The following is a 15,527-nucleotide window of genomic DNA, read 5'->3' as shown; positions in this document are numbered from 1 at the left end:
GGATGTAGCATTTGCACAGGCAGACTCTTGCTCATCTCTTTAAGACTGATGTAGTTGCTACTCCCCTGCATGACACTAAACTCCTGTCCAGGAAAAAACGCTGAGTAAAGGGAGAGCCTATTGGGTGGTTTTTTGACCTTTAATCAGAACTCCAGCAAAATCAGGGTCCAGAGGAGAAGGGAACGCAACCTCACAACAAAAGGGAATAACTTCTCAGTTTGTGCCTCTAGGGAGACAGGATATCAATCCTTTAAAGAGGACCTTTCACTAGGTACCACCTCTTCCTGGTTGTTCTGTGGCGATCATGCTTCTGGCCTGCAGCACTGCTTTTCTCATGTGAGCAGAGCATTCCCTTTCTTGATTGCAGCAGGACCAGCTCTTTGTTGTGACAGCCAGCTGTATCCTCCACGTGTCCTGAAATGAGCAGCTGCAGGCAGGCCCCCACCATTCAGCAGCATCCTTTGTCCTTGAGCTGGAATGCTGTTAGCTGGCGCCACCTTCCAAAGGCCTTAAATAGTAAAGTGGACAAATCAAACATTCCGATTACCCTGGAGGAGTTGCAGCCACCCTCCCAGTACTGGTAAACAAAGCTTTTCCTCTAGCAATGGCTATGCCAACTGGCTCACCATTCACTCAGAGCCCTTCCTTGTCTCCCCTACGTTCCTGTGGCCAATAAGTGAAATGCAGAGTGCAAATCAATGTGAGACAAGGAAGACCAACATCCCCTCTGCCCTCTAATTTCAGTACTTGCTCACATCTTGTTAAAGGAGGACCTAGTCCTGCATGGATCTTTGGGAGGCAGGCAGAAGAGCGAGCTGGCTATTTGAGCTCCAATGCTTTGCCTGCTCACTCAAATTTATAGCAATTTGCCTGCCCCTGGGTGCAAGTCAGCACAGTCCCCCTGCACCAATGTGGAGCCTGTTTCTTCTCTGAGTGGGCTCTTGAGAGGCAGGGGCTTAGTGGATTAACATGTCTGGTAACAGTGGGGAAGGGGGCACGAGTCAGGGAGGTTGACTGCTGACACAAAGCTTTGAAAAACACCCAAAGATGAACCCATATAAAGCCGGACACTGTTTCCCTTTGTTATGGGCAAGTCCCATTCCCTTTCCCTGAAGCAAGTGCATTGTGCAGGGAGAGAGATGTAGGGAACACCAGTTGTCCCTTTGGGGTGCTCTTTGGTCCACTGAGGTCCAAGGAATTAAAGCAGTCATAAATGCTTACCTGAGATAGTAGGCTCCTGGCTTCCTCCTCCAAAAAATTCTGCACCACACAGCTTTGCAAATGTCGTCGTCTCCACGCCCTCCAGGCCTTTTCTATCAGCTGCTGCTGGTCCTGCCAGGAAAAGAGGCAGTGCACGGATTAGTTGGGCTCTGGCAGGCAAACTATCTCACTTCCCTCTAGTCCCACCTTGCTTCCAGTTGTTTTCTTGGATCCCTCTTGAATGGCTTTGCATTGGTAACAGAAAAAGCTGACTACTAACAAAACTCTTGTTTAACCACCGTCTCCTGCAAGTATTGTGGCTAATTAAGTCACAGTACCCTGGGGAAAGGACAGTGCCCCGTCAGTGCGGCAGCACAGCTCCTCAGCAACCATGGAGGCACTCGCTACACACGCATCCTCTTGTCCCACAGGCAGGTCAGAGCACATCTCACGCAGCTAATGCCCAGGAAGCCAGAGAGAACACAGGTCTGTTCCATAGGTGGCTAGGGCCTGAGCAGAAAAGGGGGCCAAGAGAGAGGCTGTAGACACCAGAGAGATGTATCAGGAACCCATACAAGGACACATATGGTAATACTTGCTGTGAACTTTTTGCACAGGCTACAGACAATCTATACAAATCACCCTGCCTCAGATTCTCATCTGTAAGATGGGGCAAAGCACAACTAAATATGTGGATATGCCAGCCTGCCGTGCTGGCATTTCAAAGAGAAAGATGGAAAAAGTAGCCACAGCAGGAAACCAGGATTTGTGGTGCACTCTGGTACTTGTTAAGTCCCCAGATCTCATCTCCCAGGACGTAAGAGAGGCTGAAAGCAGAGCAGGCTTGCCCAGTAACACCCATCATGGCCACCCTGGTGGCAGTACCAGACACTCACCAACACCTGAGCCAGTATCATCACCCTGCTGGCTTCTTTCCACTGATGCCACCCCCTTGCCAGACAGCGCAGTCTCCTGTCACGCTGGCACCGGCAAAGTATCACCGTGTGATGCCACCACCTCAGATACTTCCTCCTATAGGCAAGGGGGGAAAATAAACTTTATCAGCCCAACAGCCCTACAAGGGAGTCCTTTCCTGATGGCAGCAACAAGCGGAAGCCCAAAGCCCTCCACTCCAGTTACCCAAGCCACTTTTCATCTCGCTCCTCTGAGTCCACCTCTGCTTCATTCTCCTGAATCCTTGTGTGTGCAGGAGACAGTCCTACCACACCAGATCTCTCTACCAGGTGAGGGAGTAGCAGCCTTTCAGCCCTGTTTTGGTTTCTGTAGATGACCAGCCAGCGGTGAATGGCACTGGGAAGAAGCCCAAGAGGGGCAGCTGGTGCCGAACCCTTTCCTCTGCCTTTTCTGCTTTCTAGGAAAGAAAAGAGTAATCACACAGGAGTTAACCTCGGAGCTAGAGAGGGGGAGATCAGAGCTGCCATGAGTCTTTAGTTCTTTGGTTCCTGAACACAGAAACAACCCATGGAGTTCGACTGCCATGAGCACCTACTCCACAGAGGAATCCCAGTCACGTGGCCGGCAAACACTACTCCCCTTTCCACCCCACTCACACTTCCGACACAGCCCCATGAAAGGAAGAGAGGAAGGGGCATCTTCTTACTCATGGACCAAGACAGAGACATCTTCCTGCTCTTCCTAGCACCTATCAGGGTACTGCGCTGCCGTGAGCACTGGGAAAAGGCAGCTGCTTTTGTCCAGTAGTTGCAGGCCTGCAAAGAGAGATAACACAGCCGCAGCCAAGACTAAACACAATGTGCACAGGCAACAGACACACCGACTAGCCTTAGAGATACATTTATGTTCATATCCCTGCAGGTAGTTTAATGTACTAGACCCCAGGCTGGAAACTGCACAGATGAGATCCCAGCAGGACTGACTCAGTCCTTCCAAATCAATCGACCTTTTTGTGGTTTGCTAGCTGTGAGTCTTTTGAAAAAAGCTGCAACTCTGACAGCTCACTCTGCTCTGCAGGGACAGTGATTATCCCATATCATCTTTGAGCAGAGAGGAAGGAGCGCTCTCATCATTCTGGTCAAAATGTCCCCATTCCTTATTGCTGTGCTCCAGATGGTTGCTGCAATCAGTGCCAGATTACGGTGATGAAGTTGCGTGCACAATCTGTAAAGAATTTCAAGGCAGGGCCTAAGCAGTCACCACAGGTCAAACCAGGTTTTTATACAAGCCTTGACCCTGTATGTCTGTGCCTAGTGACCCAAGTGAGGTCTTAATGAGAGAAGGCAGTTAAAAAATAACTGTCTTATAGGGATCTTTGCCTTTTCTTACCTGTTTTACAGTAGCCACAGATCCTAGGCGCAAGGCTTGCTGTCCTCTTGAAGCCAATCGCCAGCGGTGACAGGCTTTACCCCGAGAGGGTCCCTGCCACTTGTTTCTCTCTCCCAGCACCTGCTGTTCAGCTCTCAAGAATTTCACCCTCCACTCAGAAAAGCTCACAACTAGGAGACGGTGCTCTCTGACCCTTTTAAAACAAGAGAGGGCTTCATGCTGCCTCAGTCTATAGGCAGTGACCTGGGCCCAGGTAACCAGGCACCTGGAAAACAATACAAGCACAGAAAAGCAGCGGATGCCTAAAGTCATATTTCCATGTCAGCACTGAACAGGCTAAGAACAAGTTCCACCTTCTCACCTCACCCTGCAGTGTCACTCCTAAGTGGTCAAAACAAGCACAAGAGCATTCAGCAAGAAAAAAGCTGTTCCTGTTATTCCTTCTGCAATTAACTTATATCTTTCTCCGTGTTACTTATTTTTCCAGTGCCTTGTCCTTGGGAGTTGTAAGTTCAGACTCCTCCCTACAGTTTCCTTCTGCTAAAATCTTGCCCTGATTTTGCTTCAGATTCCCAGCACTGTTACCTCTCTACTCCTCAGAGCCCAGGAGTATGTCTGCTTCCTTCTGGCCATTTTAGCATTTCTCCTTCTTCAAAGACCTCTGCAAATTGAATGTAACATTACACTATGGTTTTCCTTTGCCTACAAAACAAATGCTTTTCCTAGGCTGCCCTGCCAGTACACATAGTGGATCCCCCCAAAAAAAGAAAGCCATTAAATTAATCTTCAGTCTTTTCTCTGTGCCAGCACCTGACCTTTAGGATGATGCTTGAGCAAGGCTTTTTCCTTATGGGATGAGAATAAACCTGCTAAAATCTCCTTCAGCATGGAACCCAGCAGACTCCTTAAGTCTGCTTGCTGCAGAACCAGGCTGGACTTAAGACAGCACCTTGTTGTCAAGGCTCAGTTTTTCATTTTTTGTTAGCTGTCACAAATTTAGGGCTTGTGCACATGGGATGTACAACTAGAATAACACAGCATCTTTATGGAGGCAATTTTATTAAAAAAAAAATTCAGTGTTTACAGAAGTTACTATTAACAGCACTGTAAATCTGGACCCACAATAATCTCTTTATATCTTGCAGGCTGATGCACAGGAAGCCAGTCTTCCTCTGCTACACCAGAAGCCAATCTACTTTTAACTCCTGCCTTGTCCTTTTGGTTCCTTGTTCCACTTGGACTTTCATTACGCAAATCACCCCACTGCACCATAGGGCAGAGGTGTAAATATCCTCTGCCTGGCAGGCTTCTCTGAAGATCAAGAGAATCTATTGTAGGTTACCCTAGCATGAAAAATGCCCCCCTCAGAAGAGACAGGGCTCAGCCTGTACCATATCCAGGTGAGAAATTAGAAGCGCGCTCTCATCAAAGGAGGACTCAGAAGGAAGATTAATGGTGGAGACACACTCCACAGGAAGAAGGAACATTAAGGACTTCTCTCAAACACACTTCCCTCTAGGGTGCCACCACACAGATTGATTTGCAGAAGAAAATTCAATTGGGTGGGGTGAGTGCAGAGCCTAGGCATCACAGCCACTGGGTTTTTAGTTGATCTTTCCTCTGCAGACCTTTGCCTCCTCTCAGCCTGAACCTGCAATTTAAAGGGAAATTTGCTAGGGCCAAACCTGCACTTCTCATGCCATACATGAATCCTTGGCATAAATCATCTATTAATTCTTATCCTCCTGAATTATCTCAAAGAGAACGACCTGAACAATTCCTGGTTCATTGCAGCTGGACACTTCCATGCATTTCAGGCAGACGGTAGCCTCGCACAACCAACAAAACAGATTTCAATGGGAAAGCTACTGAACAACAGCTAAGAGAGAAAAGATGTTGTTAATAATTGGCAGCAGACACCTTGCTCTTCAGATTCTTGTGTTTTCAGGACCTGCACCATAATGTAAGACTTCAAAACATACTACAGCTTCACCGATGTTGTAACCAACACCCAGATGAATTGAATATCATTGTTCTCCCCACTCTCCTACAGAAGCTCCATTTACACATGAGTCAGCTGTACTTTCAAACCCAAGCTCTGGTCTGAATACACTGGATTCTCTGCTACATATATTGCTCTCCACTCAAAGCTTCCCTTGGAAATGCTTTGAGGGAAGGAAACAAACCTGCGCAGGAGAAGATGTTCCCAGAATAAAGCAGCATATTTCTGCTTCCTTGTTTGGCAATACCATGTCTGCAGGACCAGCCTCTTCTTCTCCTGGCAGCTGTGCTGAGCCCATTGCTGCTGCAGCTCTCTCTCAGCACGATTCCCTGTGAGAGAACACACGAGCTTGCTGAGCCCAATGATTTTTTTTCCATAGCAGAGTCCAGACAAAAGCAGAGAATATATCTGCTGCAAATACCAAATGGGACCAGACTTCCCAAGATTTCCTTCCTCTCTTTAGCAGCTGAAGAGATTGTTCAATTCACCTTCTAGTTTTTTGTTTGCAAGGCAGTCAGACCTTTCCCCCCCCCGACCCTTCCCCAAGCAAGGGATCACAGATCACTTCAACTCTCATCTGCAAGGCAGTTTTCCATCGAAAATTGGGAGTGTTCCTTCCCTGGCACAGTGTAAGTACTTAGCACTTAAAGCACTTGGAATCTCTTGGAGGACTGGATCAGGACTGTTAAGCAGCCCCAAAAGATACACCGTGCTCCCACTGAAGCAAAGCCTGACTTGGGTCTGAGGAGATATCTTCAAGCTCGGAATGCTGCATCTGAACTCCATTTAACTCCCCAGCTGCTAAAATGCACTCCTTGATCACTCCTTTGGTAGTGCAGGTAAAGTGAAATCCACCCATTTTCCAAAGGAGCATCTCCCCTAGCATAAAGCACTACAAAACAGCAGGGCATGCGTCCTGCTTGCAACCACAAGAAGGCAGTGACAGAGACACTTACTGTCCCCTGGTCTAGTATGCGATGTTCCAGAGGAGCAATGCACAGAGTTACAACCAGAAGCGGGACTTTTTCCAACCCAGCCGTTCCCACAGCATCCCTCTCCTACAGCCGCTAGTGCTGCTGTGGGATAACTCACTTTGCCAGGAGGAATGCCAATGCCACAGAGCATCAGCAGTCATCTGGTGAATGTGACGCCTGAATCTCTGGTCAGCTTCCACTTTCTGGGCCAGCCTCTTCTTCCACAGGCTGAAAGCCATCTGGCAGCAATGAATTCGATATTTTAGGGCTGCTGCTGCTTTTTGGTTCTTATTTTCCACAACCCAGTGGTGCCAGCTGAGAAAGGCTCTGAGAAAGACAAAGGTCGTTGGACCAACTGTAGGAACAACTCACAGAGACTCACACCCTTGTAACGGAAACTTTAACAACAAACATACACGTGAGGGAGTTTAGGAAATATATCTGATCTGTTAACATCCACTCCCCAACAGATGTCAGGGGAAATGATGGACAGGGCAAGTTGTAGGGAGTAAGGTGTTCTGTCCTGGCTGTGCCAAGCCTGTTCCTCTCTTCAGCTTCCGAATAAGTAGCGAGCAAGACCAGCTCAGTGGATAGGGCTTGTTATCAGCAGTTCTTGTCCTAATTATTGAGGCATCCCATCAAACCAGAAATGTTTGTGTTCAGATATAATAATTTTGAAGCAGGAGAAAACCAGAATAATGGGCTGCAAAAATCTCGCTGAAGACAGAAAAAGGTAGCTAAAGAATAATTTTTTTTTAAAGCAAGCGTCAAAACAGTCTTCAAAACAGACAGCTTTAGGAAACTTCTGGAAAGCGCAATACCTACCGAGACAGCTGAACGAGCCTGCAGTACTGCTGGGCCTTTACAAGTTGCTGAGTCTGAGCTGACCAGACAATGAAGTACCTCCGCAGGCAGCACTTCTCTGCTTGGTGCCAGCAACTCTTCACCTCCTTGTCAGAACTGCAGTCCTATAATCCAGAAAAGCAAAAAAGGGCCTTGAACTGCTGCTGTAACACAGCCACTCCATGCAGCTCAGCCCTTTCTCCTTGCCGCTGTGAATTCTATGATTGCCTACCTCCCTGTTGCTAACCCACACACACCACGTGAACACCCAGGCATGAGGGTCTAACACATCCCTTTTAAATCCTTGACACATAGCCAATTTCCAGCTCAGCTGGCAAATGGTAGGGAAGAGTTACCCTGAGAAATGCCTCAATCCCCTAAACCTTCTGTCTAAGAGAGGAGAAAGAACAAAGAGAGAACAGCAGTGAGGCCTTCCATATGCTGATACTGAAACCCAAAGGCTGTCTGCTACACTGGGCTGTGCAGAACACACTTGTACATTTACAGGCATTGCACTGCTTTTCAGGCTTACCTCTTCCCATGTAGAGTAACTGGTGAAAGGCTGGACATTATTGTCTGGACCCTGCACTGCCAAAGACTGGAACTGACCTCCCACAAACCAATTACTTCTGCAAGACAAAAGTGTCAGGGGAATAGGGAAAGAAAGAAGAGGATAAAGTATCTGGAAAGATACTGTGAGGTGACACGAGGAACTAGCCAGACGGAAGGAATTCAGCCAGACCAAACTAGGGGCCACTGCTACCAGCACCCCAAGGAAGCAGCCTGCAACTCACCCAGATCCAACGCTCCGTGGAGGAAAGGAGGCCTGCAAGTAGAGCTCCCCACCCCGCTCAGCTGGCAGCTCTGCGCATTGGTGTAGTTGCAGGAAGGAACTGTAACACGGCATGCGTGTGACTTCCTCAGCAGTGAGAATGGAGGAGAAGCTCTGCTGGCTGCTGTCACTAAAACTGTATTCCTGCAGGTATGGAGGGAAGGACATGCTGTGAGGTAAGTGTCCTCGCAATGGCGTCACTGAGCAAACAGTTCTGACCATGCCATTTTCTCCTCTTTTTGGCAAGGATTTGGGGAAATCCAGGATGCATCCAAAGGAACTGCAGGCTAGCAAGTACAGCTCTGGAGTACAAACATATAAGTGATGGGAAAGTTATTTCTATACTGAATAGTTATACAGCTATTTCTCGACCAAGAAAAGGGGAAATGGGCATATGTACTTTCTCAGTGATGAGGCTCTTTGTACCTCATCCCTTCCACTTTGCAGCCACAAACAGGAGCAAGGGCACAAGAGACGTCACTAGCTCAGCACCTCCCTCACTAAATGATGAACCAGGAAGGGCACAGAGAGAAGTGACTTTATGATTTCTGATTACATTTAAACTCCAGGACCCTACGGGCTCTGTGCTCTTCAGGCCTAAGTACTAAGCACAGTTCGCTGATGACAGTATCCTATTGAAGCAGAAATTTTCCCCCGAAAAATTCCAGCAATTTAATACCTCTGGGCAGTCTGGGTGAACCAAGAATTCCTCACCTTTTCCAAAGAGCTTTGAGAGGCCAGAGTAGCTGGAGCACTGCTGCCAAAGCCAGATGATGTTGACAGGTCCTCAGAAAACAGCACGGCAAGAGGTTCTTCATAGACAGTCCTGTGCGAGTGCTTAGGACTTTGTTCAGTTGTCTTCATCATGAGACACTTTTGGCGCCATAATTGCACAGCTTTTCTGAGTCTACGCTGCTCCAAAGCCTGAGAGAAAGAACTGAGACAGAATATATTGAGACAGTGAGGTGACTGAAAAGGGGACACTAGTACAGACACGATGGATGACAGATGGTAAAAAGGGTTCTTCCAGAAAGACCAGGAAGTCAAGTGGACACTACTACTGAGGGCAGGGCTCCAGGAACTGGCCCTTCTTCACTCACTCAGCTCTGTGATGCTCGCACAGCCTTGCTTTCCACAGCAGATATACTCTCTGGAGCTTCACCTTTTGGCAGAAGTCATCAAAAGAGTAGCCTGTTTTCTCAGGAAACCATCTCTCTACACTCCACAATGGCTGATCTTCATGCCTCTTTGTCGCAGGCTTGTCAGCTACGCAGTTTATAACTGGTCCTTAACCAGTTATGGAGAATGACAACAGATAACATTTGTCAGAAGGCTTTCTTAAGAAGCTCAGTCCAGCCCAGCCCAGCCCAGCCCTGACACTGCTTCTTTTCAGCAAGGTCTAAGACTTTCTGCTAGGTTTATGAAGCAGAGCAACAAATCTCCCTGTAGCTTCACTGACATGTTCAGAACAACTAGTCTTCTACCCACTCCAGTTTGTTAATACCACGTATCATCTGAGCCTCTGTTATCAGGCTGTTTTCAGCTGGTTTTCATCATACAAGAAGAGGAGGAAGGAGCCTAAGCACCTCCAAATCTTACATTCTGCACAGGCCCCAAGCTGCTCACCATAATGCTGCCTCCATCGTAGGAGGAGGAAGTTCACCATTGCCTGCTTATCACTGTCTCTGACCTGTAGCATCTGAACCCATTTCTGGAAGTATTTCCTCCGTGATACTGCTCTGAGACAGGACAGGTTGCACCTGTAAAGCGCTTTCTGCTCTACAATCTCCTTCCATGCACTGAAGCACCTGAGAAACCAAAGGAAAATAAAACAACATAGAAAACCATGTGAAGACGTACAAGCTTGTGTCTCGTCCTAAGACTCAGTTTAGTTCAGGAAAGACAGACAGATAGAAGCTATTGTCTTCTGAGCTTCTATTAATTTATTTCATTTAAAAGCCACTGTCCTGCTTGGAGCACAGCAGCACGGTGGATGCTCTCAGGGTTTGGTCTTTCAGGACATCAAAGGTCAGGACCAAAAAGCTTTGGCAGTGCAAAGGAGGCAAGTCATAACACCTCTGGCCACAGTTGCTCCTTTTCGTGTTTCTATCTCTACTTTATTAAGTCCTAAACCAAAAGAATAGATGCCTTTAAGATGGAACAACATATCACTGGGTTGGCTCTGTCATTCCTTGGACTTTCACAGTGAACAGACTTTTCACATGAAAAATAGACCTCATCAACTTACCGAGAGACCAAGTTTCTTTGTATCCGATTTGTCAGTGCTAAAATCTGTTCCCTTTCCAAGCATCGGGAACGCCAAACCCAGAAGGCGTTTCGTAGCTGCTTCTTTTCCAGCAAAGCACGGGCTTCCAAAAGCCTGGCTTCCTCTTTGCTCAGCAGCTCCTTCTGCAGGCGCCACAGTCTGAAAGCTGCTGTGTTGCAGGGCAGGAAGAGAGTGACAGGAAGAAAAATAACTTAGAACAACTTCAAACAACTTAGCAAACACAGCAAACACCCCCTGGCTGAACTCCAGTTGTCTGAGAAAGGGCACTTAGGGGAGAGCGCTCACATTGCTGGAGCAACAGCATCTGCTGCACCTGAATTAGTACAAGGAACAAGGCAAAAGGTGCATGACACGGTGAGTGGGCCACCCTCCACCATCACAGATACTGGCCCAGCTATTTGCAGCATCAGGTTCTGAAAAAGTCCAGTAAAAGCGACACAAACTAAGAAATGTGGTAAAACTGTAATTACCTCCAAGCTGTTCCAAGGCTACGGAATGCGTGCTTACCAGCTAGCCGTCTCATATCTCTGATTGCTTCAGCTCTCCAGCAGAACTCATCTCCTCTCTGCCTACGATGAAGCTGTGTCCACAGTCCTCCCTCCACCCTGAAAGAGTCACAAGCATGCTTTAACACCCATCAGTCCCAAGAGGCACTCAGAGAACAGAGTCTTCCTTCTCCCTAGGTAGTTCTCTCTTTTTGTCTGGACTTGTTCTTCCACCTTCACAGAATCAGAAGTCACAACAAAAGGTTTTTCTTTTGACACCTCTGGTGTCCTGCTGGAGGCTGTAGTATTGCCTCACTCCAGCCTCATTTACACCTGTATCATATATGCAGGTGATATCTGAACTCAAGAAATAATACAGGAGTATTTCTGTCAGACACTCAAATCAGGCTGAAATCACTAGTGCATGGAAGCTCTGGAATAGGATTGTTTAGTTCTTAAAACTAAGTTACTAATTCTTGCAGTGCTTATCTGCACCAATACATCCAAGGACCTGGAAACAAGTTTCCCACCATGTGAGAAAAATTTCTCCCTGTGCTTGTAAAACTCCACTTTTCCATGATAAGAGAATGCTCTCAGCTTACCTACAGGCCTGCTCAGCTTCCTTTGAGTATCCTACTGTAAGCTGGTGCTGAGCTGAGGTTGTCATAGTTGCTAATCTTCCTACTCCCAAAAGCCCCACTGATGAACTTTGGGTATAAGAATATGGCTCAGGCTGCAGAGATTGCTTCTTGTTCCGTTTTGCCACAGCTTGCTTCCACTGAAAGAGAAACCACATGATTAGAACAAACTGCAGGCAGAGTATCAGTATCAGGGTCCACATCACTGAATTTCACATAGGGTACCCCTTCCTCCTCCCTATCCAAACAGGATTTCTGCCTTCTCTGACTGCACAACAGAAAACTCATGGCACCCCTTCCACTGTCCCTAGCCCATTCTCACCCTGCAGAAGCTGACAGCTAGCAGAGCCGAGGCATGTCTCTGCTGGGCTTCCTCCAGCTGCATCTTCCTCTGGTGCACAGCCCACTGCAAAGCCCCAAGGCCCTTCCGAAGCAGTTGCTGCCTGTAAAGCTGCCTGGCTGCAGCCCTTTTCCAGAGGATGTGTCCCCTCCATGCTTGGAAACACCTAGTTAGCATTTGTCTGTTACACAAGTCCTGGAAACTTAGAGAAAAAAACAAAAGTGAGCTCCAGTTAACAGAAAGGAAAGTTAAACATAGCCAGGAGGTGGCAATCAGAGTTCAGCCATCAAGGTGAAGAGGTATTTCAAATCGTTCTCTCTAAAGAGTGAAAATCCTGACGCCTCACACCAAATTAAGGTATCACCGTTGCTATATTGGCAGCAATCTCACACAGACCTTATCCGCAGGTCACAAATTTGAATCCCATCTCATGGATAAGCCCAGTTCTTGATCTTCACTAACTATGCAGTGAGCATGCCAGAATTTGCTGCACTGAAAAATAGAGTACATGGTACCAGTGCTTTTCATTGCAACAACCAAGGTGAAATTTAGGAGCTAGAATTTAGAAGATACAGACATTTTTTAGAGCATGATCCATTCTAGATGGCAACCATTTGAAAAGAAGTGGATGCAGGCCTGAGCCAACCATGGCAGAATAACGTAGGTTAAATCCTAAAACCAAATGCTCCCAGGAACGTGGCTCCTTAGCTACTTTCCAGCAGTTTTCCTCCCATTAACTACCAGCACACTCATACGTAAACACAGTCTTTTTACCTTTGCTCATTCACTTTACACGACCAGAAGCTCTTCTCTGACCCCTGCGAACAGACATAAGACAGTAACTCACATGATTATTCACACTACTCTACTCTGTTGAAGAATTTGTCTGCGTCCAGCATGGCAAGTCATTTTGGATGGAGACCAGGACAGTGCTGCCTCTGGGTAGTGTATTATGTCAGATGCCTTTGACACTGCCCCACCATTGCCCTGTGAATACTCTTACATACTTCAGACGTGGAAAAGCACAGCAAAACTGGTATCTCAGGGCCCTGCAACTATGCACGGAGTAAAACCCAGTTTAATGCTTTCCCTCTGCATGTAGAGCTAGAGAATATATAAACAGGTGTTTACATTGCCAAGAACAACCAAGTTAACAAACTGGTCTTCAGGAAGAAGCATGTGAGACAGAAAGATGCGTACATTGGGATGGAGCAGGAGATTGAAGAGAGGCGATTCTGACCATTCAGTGCCAGAAAAAGCTATAGGACAAGCATGCCCATCACTGTTGGGCCTCAACTCTGCACCTCTAGCAAGAAGCAGAAGCAAGCACAAGTAATAGCTGTGAACAGGGATGCTACACAGTGAGCACACCCTCACCTCTCTGGAGACAGTTTCCTGTGTCTGGCTCCCTTCTTCACAGCACCATGGCTCTTTAGCACTCCTCTCCACCGATGGTTCTTCAGACTGGCCGAGATTGGCATCGGCTTCCCAATTTCTCCAGCTGCTTTGGTGGGAGTATTTGTTCCTTCTTCCTTCTCTGCTCACGTTCATACGATCTATGCCAGAATATTTACCAAAGCCTTCTTCAACCTGAATACCGAAAGGGCTGGACTTGCTGCTGCGCACCACTGGCATTCTTCTGGCTGCTCGTGATCTAGAGTCACGCACCCCTTCTGACTCTTTGCTGGACTTAACACGAGGTTCAGAGTTGTTGACTTCTACAGATTTAGTACTAAGCTGCTGGACTGATCTAAACTCGTAATCTCCAGGAGTAGAAGTGACTCTAATGCACACCTCTCTTGGAGTCCCATACACAGCTACACCAACGTTCATCTGAGCCCCCCCCAAATCTGTCTCCAGTGACACCTGCAGACCCTCTGAATACAGACTGGCTGGAAGGTCTTTCCTCCAAGATGCAGCACATGGGGATCCCCCAGTAGACATCTCCTCTCCTTTAAGGACCTTTTCAGGGGAATTTCTTTTTGTGTGAACATAAAGACTACCAGTTTCCAGAGTTGGCTTTGTCTGGGACTGGCATCTGAAATAAGGGGAGAAATTGTAGGAGGGATCTGCTTCTGTTTCCACTAACCCACCAGAGCTCCCCCCAGAAGCAAGGGTTTCTGGCTGGATGTCACCTGAAATTTTGGTTCTCCACATGGTCGAGCCAATGTATCCATATCTGTGAGAGACAGAGAGAGGTTCTGCACAACTGAAGTCCCTTGCCACTGCACTAAGGCTCCAGTCTTTAGCAAATGGGACACCCCATTTCAATCTTGCCTGAGCAGCACTGGTCTTTACTCCAGCTAGCTGTTCTCCTGCGCTCAGGATACCAGGAGCTGAATCATCAGGAGCAAAGCACAAACTGCCACTGACTGGAGAAGACTTGGGCTCCAGAGGGAGGGAGCCCCATATCCCCATCAAAGCAGTTTCTTGCTTAAGCCTCTGGATTGAACAGTATAAGCGAGCAGAAATCTGTGAGGATTGCAAAAGAGACTGAAGGGACTCCAAACTAGATGGATCAAGATCCCCCAAGGTCAGGGCTGAACTACGACAAGCATTCACTCTTTCACTTGAGCTCCTTGAAGAGGGACACACCACTAATTCATGCCTAAGAGAGGAATCTACACTATGAGATGACAAACGTTCATTGACCCGTGAAGGGTTCACAGGATCCATACAAGAAGCAGCAGTAGGCTGATGCTGTTGCTTTTCCACTGGATAGGCACTATTCTTGTTCCTACTTTCTAAAAGGCTATGGCGAGCAGTGTGTATAGAGCAGCTTTCTGATGGTGGTGTTGAGGAAAGTCAATATTCTCACTCCTTCTCCCTTCTAAACTATAAGCCTCAAGGAGTGAGCATCTCTGAGGGAGTTTCACAGCAGGGACCGCTGACGAAGCAAGATGGGGAATCCTGTGAGCCACACTTAGAGCTGTGCTGCTGCAGCCTAGAGCAGAGATTATTCTGCTGTGGGACGCAGGAACTGGAGAACTGCCTGGTGGTGTCCCGGAATGGCTGAGAAGGGCAGGAGAGATTAGTCTGTCTCAGACTGGGATCTCTTCCCAGCTGACAGAGGTGTGGTACACAGCCGGCCTCGTTCTGCTCTCTCGCTGGGAGTTATACTGAATGCCGCAGCCCCAAGCCAGTGATGAGAAATGTCTACTCGACTTCTAGTGCCCAAACACAGATCAACATTCATGTTCTGAATGTTTCTTTGCTCTGGAAGAAAATAAGAAGAAATATAAACAAAGGAGCATGCATATTTCTCACCACATCTTCCCTAGTTTGCCAAAGGCTTTGGGTACTTTTGTTACAAATTTCTTGCCTCCGATCCACCAGCTTCAGTCCTGAAAGTATTACAGACAGTGCTGTCTTCCTGTTTCTCAGCAGACAATCATGTCTGGCAGAGCAGGAATGACTGAAGGGAACAGACTCAGTTCTCAACAGAAAACCTGGAAAACAAAGACTTCCAGCATTATGCATGCACCTGCGGCCTCAAAAAGAACTTGTTGCTAGCAAGGATGAATTATCCTCCTGCCATGACATGCTTTTCCAGAATGCTTTACATCTAACCAGATCTACGTGACACCAAACAAGAACAGGTCTAAAGGAAAATGGTTTTACA

The 15,527-nt window shown here is 47.4% G+C and overlaps 2 protein-coding genes across 2 annotated transcripts; both read right to left on the bottom strand.

Annotated features, from left to right (window-relative positions):
• Nucleotides 1-125: 125 nt before the first annotated feature.
• Nucleotides 126-9,495, bottom strand: LOC135316615 (uncharacterized). The gene is made up of 13 exons (XM_064470526.1): nt 9,256-9,495; nt 8,870-9,092; nt 8,118-8,299; nt 7,856-7,952; nt 7,306-7,448; nt 6,599-6,807; nt 5,691-5,835; nt 3,505-3,769; nt 2,822-2,930; nt 2,341-2,572; nt 2,097-2,232; nt 1,222-1,332; nt 126-508 (listed from the first exon to the last, which is right to left on the bottom strand). The coding sequence occupies exons 2-13, from the start codon at nt 9,020-9,022 to the stop codon at nt 449-451; spliced, it is 1,842 nt and encodes a 613-aa protein (XP_064326596.1). The 5' UTR covers nt 9,023-9,092; nt 9,256-9,495; the 3' UTR covers nt 126-448.
• A 43-nt stretch (nt 9,496-9,538) lies between these two features.
• On the bottom strand, nt 9,539-14,081 carry LOC135316547 (uncharacterized). The gene is made up of 7 exons (XM_064470125.1): nt 13,283-14,081; nt 12,680-12,723; nt 11,888-12,107; nt 11,530-11,705; nt 10,950-11,047; nt 10,404-10,590; nt 9,539-9,963 (listed from the first exon to the last, which is right to left on the bottom strand). Exons 1-7 carry the CDS (start codon nt 14,060-14,062, stop codon nt 9,684-9,686), a joined length of 1,785 nt encoding a protein of 594 aa, XP_064326195.1. The 5' UTR covers nt 14,063-14,081; the 3' UTR covers nt 9,539-9,683.
• Between the last annotated feature and the right edge of the window lie 1,446 nt (nt 14,082-15,527).

Source organism: Phalacrocorax carbo, chromosome 20 (assembly GCF_963921805.1).
Source record: "Phalacrocorax carbo chromosome 20, bPhaCar2.1, whole genome shotgun sequence".
In the NCBI taxonomy this organism is placed as follows: domain Eukaryota; kingdom Metazoa; phylum Chordata; class Aves; order Suliformes; family Phalacrocoracidae; genus Phalacrocorax; species Phalacrocorax carbo.
The sequence above is the reverse complement of the archived record's forward strand: the minus strand, read 5'-3'. Positions and strand labels throughout refer to the sequence as shown.

Bases quoted from the DNA above. Each gene is read 5' to 3' on its own strand.
- LOC135316615 (XM_064470526.1), bottom strand. From the start codon at position 9,022: ATGATGAAGACAACTGAACAAAGTCCTAAGCACTCGCACAGGACTGTC. The intron at 5,836-6,598 runs GTGAGTTATCCC...GTTCTCTCACAG, and splicing joins TTGGCATTCCTCCTGGCAAA to GGAATCGTGCTGAGAGAGAG. The intron at 2,573-2,821 runs GTAAGAAGATGC...TTTCTTTCCTAG, and splicing joins GTCTCTGTCTTGGTCCATGA to AAAGCAGAAAAGGCAGAGGA.
- LOC135316547 (XM_064470125.1), bottom strand. From the start codon at position 14,062: ATGTGGAGAACCAAAATTTCAGGTGACATCCAGCCAGAAACCCTTGCT. The intron at 10,591-10,949 runs GTAAGCACGCAT...CCTGCAACACAG, and splicing joins AGATATGAGACGGCTAGCTG to CAGCTTTCAGACTGTGGCGC. The intron at 9,964-10,403 runs GTAAGTTGATGA...TTGGTTTCTCAG, and splicing joins CAAAGAAACTTGGTCTCTCG to GTGCTTCAGTGCATGGAAGG.